Source organism: Trachemys scripta, chromosome 14 (genome assembly GCF_013100865.1).
Source record: "Trachemys scripta elegans isolate TJP31775 chromosome 14, CAS_Tse_1.0, whole genome shotgun sequence".
In the NCBI taxonomy this organism is placed as follows: Eukaryota; Metazoa; Chordata; order Testudines; family Emydidae; genus Trachemys; species Trachemys scripta.
The window spans coordinates 37,477,485-37,488,119 of NC_048311.1; the positions used below are offsets into that span (position 1 = coordinate 37,477,485).

Sequence of the window (10,635 nt, forward strand, 5' to 3'; positions counted from 1 at the left end):
GCTTTAACTTGGCTCATCTATAGGAACAGTTAGTGCACGGCAGGCTGGGCGTGTAAATCTACCTTGCACTAGCTTGCTGCACACTAACAGGCTGTGTGGACTCTGCTACACCACACTAAAAGTTCCCTGGTGCACTTCGAACTGTTCCCATTTCAAAGCAGGACAGATCAAAGCGCACTATGGAATTGTTAGTGCATGTAGCAGGGTCCACACAGACAGTGCGCACCAGGCTAGAGTGAGGCAGATTTACACCTTGCCACAAACTAACTGTTCCTGTAGACAAACTCTGATTCTGCTCGCTTTGCTGCAGAGCCCACTAGCCTGCAAACAGGACCTGGAAAACCTGCACCCCAACCCTCACTCTTAAATTGATAGTGATAGCTTGCAGTTCCAACACAGTCCTCACTACAGCACAAGAACAAAGGAGAATTCCATCCTCCCCCCGCCAACTGAGAAGAACGAGGATTGCTGGGTGCTGAGCTCTTATGAAAATCTGGCCAATCGGGTCCCAGCTTGTAAGGTGCTAAACACCTAAAGCTTCTACTGGAATCAAAGAGACGTGAGAGGTTGCTCAGGACTTTCCAAGACATGCTCAGCACGTTGAAGATCCAGGACAATAAATAAATAGGAGACACAATGACAAATACTCTCTGCTCATGTCTGCAGCGTCTCGGTCTATCCATGTGTGGCTGGAACGGACACTGACCTGCTATGGAAATCGCTGACTCTCTCTCCTGGTTGAGACGTGGGTTCCTGACTGAGCAGGACACTTTCTGGTTGGACTCTTCTGTTAGAACAATGGCAATCTCTGTTTGAAACAGGCCATCGGCCTCAGGGGATATTTTTTCAGAGGCTGATGGTAAGACCTGCCCCTGAAGATCTCTCCACTGAGCCGTGGGCTCTGGGTACCATCCGGCTGATCGACACACAACCCGGATCCCTCCGTCCTGATGTCCCTCCACAGAGATGTCAGGAGCAGAGCCCAAACCTACAGATGAAATAAATGAACTTGTGATAATCCTGCAGTGCCAGTAGTGAGCCAAAAGCTTTATTACACTGTTATCAAAAGCCATTTCCTATTAAACTAATAATCGAATGTGAGTCCACGAGTGCGGCTGGTCAGTTAAGCTGGTCAGATTCCTATTTAATATACAGCAAGTAAAGTTAATGTTATGTCAGGGCTGTTCTATACACAAATTTGCTCCAGTTTAAATTTGGTTAAACCAGTGCACACGCCTGTGTGGACACACTTAAATCAAGAAGGAATCGACTCAAGCTCAATTAATATGAGCCATTTCCAAACCATTTAAAAGTGTCCATGTAGGTTTGCACTACTTCATTGTTACCAGTGCATGTGTATGTATAGACAAACCTTCAATTGATTCACTACCAACAAACTTTGTTACTAGGGAGTTCAGGTTACCTCGGCTGTGCATTGTACCCTTCCAGAGCACAGAAGTTGGTAGCAGAAAACTGGACTCCTCTGAGAGACAAGAAACACACCCACACTGACACCCACAAAATACACACATTAGATAACACAGAAATGCAGGGTTAAGGTAATGCCTTCTGCCCCAGATCACACTTTTACTGATGAGCTAAACTGAAATAAAATGATCTTAATCTGAAATAAGGCTTCAATTTACCCAAAGGTGTGAATTCAAATGCATTTAGTTATTTTGGTTGCAGCTGGTGTGCAGAGAAGGCCTTACGCTGTTTGGAAATTTCACACAGAAGATCTTCCACGGAGAGGTAGAGAAGGGATGTATGTCTGGAGCCTTCCCTGCTCAGGAGTCTCTCTTTTAAACTTTATTTTTATTGTTTTTATATAAAATGTAAACACATAATGAACAAAACTTATATATACAAATAACGCAAAAACATGCACTAGATCAGTGGTTCTCAAACTATTGTACTGGTGACCCCTTTCACATAGCAAGCCTCTGAGTGCGACACCCCTTATAAATTAAAAACACTTGTTTATATATTTAACACCATTATAAATGCTGGAGGCAAAGTGGGGTTTGGGGTGGAGGCTGACAGCTCGTGACCACCCATGTAATAACCTCGCAATCCTCTGAGGGGTCCCAACCCCCAGTTTGAGAACCCCTGCACTAGTATATAAATAACAAAATACTACATTCATTATTTGCAAAACCTGGGGAAAAACAAAAACAAACCAAAAAAAAAAATTTTGAACCCATAGAGGTCATGCAGGGCATCAATTATGAAAATGACTTGTAGCAAGGGGGCGTGGCCAAGAGGCCTGCATTCGTCTGCCATCTGCCTGAGCCATGTCATCAGGTGATAGACTGTTCGGTGCTCCTCCCTGCCTAAGTGCCCGAGCTCCCTAGACTGTCTGGTTCTCTGCCCTGCCCAGAGGGCCTGAGCTCCAGCGACTTCTAATTCCCCACTAAGGATTGCCTTTACAGAAATGTGGTAGCAAGGGGGTGTGGCCTCACTCCAAGGCTGATGGGGAGGGACGGCCACCAATGCCTACATGACTAAACTGATAAATAAGTGAGAATATAAGTGTATTGGGCACTAATATATACTAAACTGCATCTTCAGGAACACTGGCCTGTACAGAAAGCTGAAAACAGGGACTTTCTTTCCAGACCAGATGATTCCAGTGGGGGATGTTGAAATGCTCATAGTGATCCTGGGAGACCCAGCCTACCCCTTACTGCCATGGCTCATGAAATCTTACATGGGAAACCTGGACAGCCTCAAGCAGTGCTTCAACAATAGGGTTAGATGGGGAGGTGAGCACACATATGCTCTGACTGAAGTGTGATTAGGGACTTCAGCATCTCTGTTTGCTCCTCCATCACTTTAATCATTTGCTTCTGTCCCTTTAGAATGTGCTCCTCACAGTTTCGGTCTTGTCTTTCCTTTTCTCTCCACTTCCTGCATTCTCTTTTCTCCGCCTCTGAGGATTGGAGCACTTCTTGGTACATGTTCTCCATGCTATCCCTTGGTCACTTCCTTAGCTGGCAAAGATGCTTGGCCAGTATGTAGGGAGTTCTCCAGAAGGCAACATTTGCATTAGCACAAGAAACAGTACACAGAAGCATCATTGTTAGTTCACACACAGCATTCAATCCTTAGGGAAAAATTCACCTCTTGTAACATACCAATCGCTTTCTCTATGAACTCTGGCAAGCACACATCTCCGCGAACACCCTAAACATAATGAGCGAGGCCTGGACGGGTGATGGGCGTTCAAGATGAGGCAAGGGTGTAGGTTATATTTTTAGGGGATCATTGAGGGCGACCATGGACAGTAATGCAAATTCTGCCCCCATTTTCCACAGGGGGGCGGTCATTGAAGTTGATATCTCACTCCTGAGGGTAAGCAAGGGTGCATCTACTGCAGCATGCGGGTTCAGACCCAGTCCCTATGCTGCTCACGTGTGTGCTGCTTTGGTCCCAGCACAAGCGATTGTTGAGTTGCGTGGAAAAGTGTCCTACAATGGCAGAAGGAACAAAGCAGCTCTGACAAGAGACCTTTGGTAGAGGATTGGTGAGTACCTCCTGTAAAGTTTGCTAGAGATCTCTCTGGAGGATTCCTGTGAAATGTCGGTGTGCATTAACACACTGTTCTGCTGCACTTCTTAGCTTCACAGGGAAATGTGGAGCACATTGAAACACAGCTAGTCTTGCAGATTTGTATCCCTTCACCCACTTTGACAATACACAGACCAAAGGACAGCTGAACCTCATAACTGAGCAACATCAACTCAAAGATCACTTACTGGGGCTCTCCTCTTCTGCATCCTGCACACCCGAGATAGACTGCTGGGACTGGCTAGACCCTTCCTGAGTGGAAAAGAGGCCCTGACTCGTCACACCACCAGCGACCCTGCCATGTGCTCCAAATCATCCTCCAACTTAACCTCCTCATCCATGACTTCATCATCAGAGTTGACTCTGCTGTCCACTGTCTCCAGCCAGTAGCGTAGCGGGGGGGGGGGGCGGGGAAGCGGCCGCTTCCCCCCAGCACCGTTTCGGGAAGGGGGCCCCGGGGGGCGGCGGTGCGGGGGGGGGGCGCGCAGGTCACAGGGCGGCCGCGGCCCGCAGCGCAGCCGGCAGCCGCAGCCGGAGGAGTGGGGGGGCACATGGCGGCCCACAGCCGCGGCCAGAGGAGCAAGGGGGGAAACATGGTGGCCCGCAGCCGCGGCCGGCAGCAGCCGCAGCCGGAGGAGCGGGGGGCGGGGCGCAGCATGGCGGCCCACAGCGCGGCCACAGCCGGAGGAGCGAGGGGGGGGGTGCGGGGGGGGCACGGCAGGCACGGCCCGAGGAGCCAGCCACGGGGGGGGGGGGCAGAGGAGGAGCCAAGGGGGGAGCCTTTTTTATGTTTGCTCCCCCTCCTCTTAGAACCTGGCTACGCCACTGTCTCCAGCCCCACTGAAGTACACACAGGGCTCTTGACGGAGGAGGTGGGGTACTGCCAAGGATGGCATCCAGCTCCTAATAGAAGAGGCAGGTCTTCAGTGCAGCACCAGAGTGGCAGTTTGCCTTCCTTGCCTTCTGGCATGTGTGCCTCAGCTCCTTTATCTTCGTGCAGCACTGCACCATGTTCTGTTCATAGTCACCAAGAGGGCCAGTCTCATTCTGATGTCCTTGAGCCGCAATGCTGGGGTGAGCTCCGCACACAGTTCCAGGAAGGTGGCTTTCCACATCCGAAAATTCTACAGCCACTGCTTGTCATCCCAGACCTGCATAACAATGCAATCCCACCACTGAGTGCTTGTTTCCCAAGCCCAAGAGCAACAGTCCACCATGTGCAGCTGCAAAATGAATGCCAGCAGTAATCTGGTGTTCTTTCTTTAAATGGCACATAGAAGGTCAGGCAGCTCTGACTCCTGTTCAGATTGGGCGTTCATGATATACTGCATGGCCATCCACGATGTGTTCATAACAGCAACCACAAGAGTAGAGAGCAGTGTGGGGCCATCCTTTCAGGTAGAGATGGCGGATGCACAGTAAACCGGGGCAGTTGAAAAATGCAACGAAACACAGTCTGAAGCTCATGGAATGCTAGGATGGAAAAATGCATCATGGGATGTTGAAGCCACACCCATGATGCACTGCAATCCACTCTGCCTTTCCACAACTCCTAACTGCAGATGGTGACGAATAGCACAATGGGATAGCTACCCACAGTGCACTGCTCTCACTGTCGATGCTAGAGCACCAATTGTGGATGTGCTCTGCCGACAGAGGGAGTTTAGTGTGAACATGCACTATCAATGTTATAGTGCTTTTTGATTGTTGGCATAACTTTTGTCGACAACACTTGGCAGGAATACAAGGCCTACTTCAATGTGAGTGGATTTTTTGTTTTTTATTTTCCTTGTTTTTCTTTATTGAGCTGTAATCTGCACCCAGCAAATAATTTGAAAAGAAAATAAATTACACATGCAAACACTTGCTGGGAGAGGTGATGGGGGTGGTAGGGGAGATGGGAACAGGGGAAAAGGGGTTGGGTCTGCAGCAAGGAATGTGGATATTATGGGGAGGGGGAGAAATGGGAATGGGTGGGAGGGGAGAAAAAAGGGTTGGGGCCTCCTCAGGTAAGGGGAAGGAGTGGAATGGGAGGGATTTGATATGGTGAGGGGTGGCAGTAAAAGTCCTAGATTTAGGGGCAGAGAGTCCTGTCAGCCCCAAATTCTCCCTTTTCCCATGATGGGATCTGGGGGGGAGCCCTACCCCTCTGCAGGGCTCTGAGGTCCTTTTTCCGCCCCCTGTATATCCTAGAATCTGGGAGACCCTGCCACTCTTGGGAGTGTCTAAATCCTCATGTAATCTGTGATCAAGGGGATGTAGGATGGGGGGCTGAATGTGGTGAAAATGTAAACACCTAAAATGCAGGAAATGAATAGTTAAAATACATATCATGCCTGTGTGGGGTTGGCAGAGTGTGTGGGGGAGGGGGAATTGGATTGGGTGGGCCTGCAACATGGCTGGGGAAGTCTGGCTGGAACAGGGCCGGGGGGCCCAGCTCAGCATGGTTGTTGGGGTAAGAAGACCAGCTCAGGCTATATAATCGAGGTACTGTGTGGCCTGTCAGTAAGCTGCTGCCTGTCATGTGTGCAGCCAGAAATGCAGGCCAGAGGGGAGCTGCATGTTGTGGGGGATGGTGAAGAAGGAAACAGACACACCAGTCTCCTCTCACATGCTTATATTAGCCGCTGTGTAATAAAACTGTCAAGGTGTAGGGATGGAGACCTGGGATGAGACTTCTCTCACCAGCCCTGTTATGAGCTACACACTGTGAACATTGCTAAGAACGACCATTATCCCCATTGCACTATCACAGAACATACAGGGGGGAGGGGCAGTGAGTAACCACGGAGCAACTGAGTGGCCTAACAGAGAGTTCCCAAGACTGGGATTATTCCTCGCTCTGCCACTGAGCTGCTGGGTGATCTTGGGCAACTCACGTCTCTGCTCTGTGTCTCAGTTTCCCATCTGTAAAATGGGGATAATGATGTAAAGTTCTTTCAGGTCTACTAATGGAAAAGCACTATACTATACTTTTGATTATTACTTAGGCACAGTCATGTGGCAACTGCAAACCTAGGTGAGAACTACAACCACGTAAATGGCCACTAGCTCCTACAACAAACGTTTCCCTTTCTGTTAAAAAAACAAAAACAAAAACACAATACCTAGAAAATTCACTGACAAAACCTTCGCTAGCACAGAGTTCAGGCTGCTTGGTGATATTATCTCCTGCCCTTCCATAGCACAGTGACTACTCTCTCCACTGGTCAGTACAGCTACACTGAACACAGGGAATGCAGCTGCAGTGCAGGCAGTTACATGCTGCAATTCAAATCTGTGGAACACGACACAAACAATGCCCCCTTCCTGTAATCCTTCCTCATGGTTATTCACTGACAAAAAACTTTGTTACCTCCAGACAACCCTAACTCTGTGTTATCTCCTGCCCTTCCAGAATGCCTTGTTCAGCAAAACTTGGACCTCTAAAACCAGGAAATCCATAGGGAAGGGAAAAACCCAAACAACCTTAACTCTGCCCCTTTGGAGCTGGCAATAACCACTGGGAATTGTCTGCATGCACTAAAACTGCATGCACTGTACTTGGTGTAGCTGTAACGACTACTGGAGGGGATTATTTGGAGCATATTAGCAGAGCTGTCACTGTGATATGCGGAGAGGTGCAGGTGTACCTTGAGGGATCGATCATGCCTCATTTCAGTGCTGAGTTGTATCGGTTGTGTCAGTAGTAGGGCACAGACTCCTTGCCATGGGGATTGTCAGCAGTCTGGTGTCAGATATGCCAGTGATCTCCAGGGCTTGGTGAGGGGTAAGTGAAGGCAATGTCCCAGAAGGACTGCTCAGGGCAAGGGAGACGAGGTGATAACATTTTGCAAGTCAAGGGTGGTTTGTGTGGAGCAGGCTCAGTGCTTGAATGGAGACCAGGAGTTCGCTACACCTGACCTAAACCTCATGTCATGGTTACAGAACTAGCTGCACCCGTGTCCCCTTGCTGGTCTCTCTGGCAGCACCTTCAGGGGTCAGGCCTCCTGCCTCTACATGTGCTGGGGGCGGGGAATTCCTCAATTCTCCCATTCTTAGACCAGGCTCTGGGCTACAGGGCCCTGTGTATCAACCACTGTTACCCTGAAGGGGCCAGACACGAGCCGAGATCAATCCCAGCTGGTGGCATCAGTTTGGGGAGGATCAGAGTCATTGTTCAGCCCCAGGTGTGCACAAAATAGTTGCAACTGGGCACAACATGTTAATTTCACTTAATTGTTTAGAGGTGTTCGTGCATCTCATTAATTCCTTGCTCTAAAGACCTCAAATATGGGCCACTAACCCGACCCTAGACTCCAATGAGTCGCAGCAATTTTCAAGACAATCTGAGTATGCATCTGAGTTTTAGAGAACTTAGAAAAAGATGGATATTAAACAGCAAACTAGAATCAACCTTATCCAGAGCACACTTACTGCCCCACTATAATAAAAAAAAATTGTGTAATCTCACAATGAACCTTCTGACTCCACTTATTACCCTGTTGAAGACGTTAAAACATCAGAACAAGTTACTGACCTGCCACCTGCAGTTCCAATATAGCATCTTCATAAGAGGTACTGGACTGAAAAAAAAAACACACGTACTGCCCATTGTCGGAGGGTCGGATGTTGCGTATTCTCAGGGAAACACTCCCATTGGTGATGTCGTCTTTCAAAAGCTCAGTTCTTCCTCGATATTCTGGCATCTGCTCTCCGTACTGATCCTGCCCATCACGGTACAGGTGCACTGCTGGAGAGAACTTGGATCGGAACCATCTCAGCTCCATGTCCTCCGCGCTTATCCTGGGGAAGAGGTGGCAGGGCAGGATGGCCTCCCCCCCTATGGAGGCAGCGATTGGACGGTCAGGTCCAGTCACTGTGAACTGTGCTGTGAAATGTACAATGAAAAAAGGAAATTAAATCTGCGAGGGGCTAAAAATGGCATTAATTCAGCAGTAAGACACACAGTAAGTGAGCGCCCTACGTTAGAAGTGAGAGACCATTTAAAGACAAAAGCCTGACAGAGCAAATTTATCATAAACCAATCAAAGGTCTGAACACACGTTACACTTATACCAAAGAATTCTCATCTGGCACATGGGACTCTTTGGTAGGTTCCAAAGTCTTTCAAATCTTTCTCTAAGGGTTTGTCCTCTTGGTTAACAGATCCTGTCAATTTGCAGTCCAAGATCTCGGGCCTCTGGTCAGTTCAAATCCAGCTTTTATACCAAAAATCTTTGTTCTCTTGGGCTTCTGGGACCTCGTCTAACCCAGTTTATGCAATTCTCCCTAGGGGTGGTACTTCTCTGGAACTATTACCTGTCCTACAAGTAATTATCCCCCACGGCTTGAAAATTCCGAAAGTAATGGGGTAACCCTCCCCCATGGCATAGATTACAATCCCAAACCCACAAAGACACATATAACATGTACAGATATTATTGATAAAAGGGGGTACAAAAATAAACAGAACATTCATAAAGTGAATTTGATAGTTCCCAAAATACCACATGTGGCTGCAATATCTGTCACACAGAGTTCACATGAGTGTTATTGTCATTGTTCCTATGATCTCTGAATAAAGCTCTAACTTCTCATGGACACCCTGGGGATATTGATACTGGGGGCCTGGTTCTCTCATACACCAAGGCCTTTTCGTGCTGCTACAGCACAGGGGCCTCCTCATCTGCAGGAGGGGGGGTGTAAAGGCTGACGAGGTGTAAAGATATGAAAATAGATCATCACTATGCAGGCAATGGCTTTAAAGGTAAAGTCAGAGGTCAGATAATGGAGAGGGAGAAGGAGGCAGATAGAACATTGCAAGAAACAGAGAATCGGTCACTGTGGAACGGCACAGGATGTGGGAGTCTCGGTGCAGAGACTCAGCATCAGGAGAGACGGATAGAGCTGGTTAAATTAACAGGATGGAAACCACAGCAGGAGGGAACCAAAATGGCCAAGTAGCTGAGGAGCCAGCCCAGGGGTGGAGTGGGTCACTATCAGGGCTTCACTGAAGGCACAGAATGAAGAAGCCAACAAATATCTTCACATCCTCACTGTGAGGTGAGGTCTAGCTCTGAGCCCTAGTCAGATGTGCCAAGTGCAGCATGAATGACTTCTGGGTTGTTACGTCTAAACTGGAGAGCCTAGGATTCAGGACTCCTTCATGGCTGAAGAGTCTGATTTGTGATGTATTCGATCTGTCAGTGCAGTGTATAGGAATTGGATAGTGTCCTTTTTAAATAGTTTGCCAGCCCTGTAGTGGTGCTCACTGTGTTCTGTATTTTAGAAGTTGCCAGAAATCAGTAGGATGGATGTAGTCTCAAGGCCTGTCAAGATGGTGTATAGATAGTAACCATGGTTACTGGGGACCCAGGTATACCCTGTGATTTCTCCATGTTGCTGGTTGTTGGCAGGTTGATCAGACATGATTTACAAGACAAGGCAGTGATACAAGGTGGATGGTGATGACCAGCAACAGCAGCAAACCCAGTGAGGAGACCGGAGCTCCTACCTGATGCCAGTCTGTGAACCAGTAGAGTGAGGCAGAGAGCGACGTAGCTGGGCAGAGCGGAGCTCACTGTGGAGCCGGGGGAGAACAAGGGAACTTTCCTCGTCATTGTAGCTTGGTCTAAGGAACGGGAGAAACAACAAACCAGACGGTGAGTGAGTGGCACGCAGTGACAGTGACAGTGCCAGGTTGTCTGACTTTCATAGCCCTGGTCCATTGGTCAGTTATGTTTACATTAGCGCACTTCGCAATATTCATAGACTAAGGTCAGAGGAGACCATTAGATCATCTAGTCTGATCTGTACTGAGCCCAAACTGGTATTTGACTAAAGCATCCTCCAGAAAGTCACCAAGTCTTTATCTGAAGAGAGCAAGAGATGGACAATTCATCAGTTCCCATGGTAGTTTGTTCCAGTGATTAACCACCCTCATGGTTACAATTCTGTGCCTTAATTCTAATTAGAATTTGTCCAATTTTAACTTCCACCCATTGGTTCTTGTTATGGCTTTCACCACTGTATTAAAGAGCCATTTAGTCCCATATATTTTCTTCAGGAAGGTGTGACAGGTGG

At 48.2% G+C, this 10,635-nt stretch overlaps 1 protein-coding gene across 1 annotated transcript in view; it reads right to left on the reverse strand.

Moving 5' to 3' along the window:
- Nucleotides 1–10,178, reverse strand: part of LOC117886933 (butyrophilin subfamily 1 member A1-like) — a 194,493-nt gene extending 184,315 nt beyond the window's left edge. Inside the window, exons 1-3 of the mRNA XM_034789094.1 lie at nt 10,067–10,178; nt 8,090–8,440; nt 707–988 (exon numbers count right to left, since the gene is read on the reverse strand). Coding sequence (XP_034644985.1) covers nt 707–988; nt 8,090–8,440; nt 10,067–10,172 — 739 coding nt within the window. The 5' untranslated portion in view covers nt 10,173–10,178. The remainder of the gene's footprint in view (nt 1–706; nt 989–8,089; nt 8,441–10,066) is intronic.
- Nucleotides 10,179–10,635: the final 457 nt, after the last annotated feature.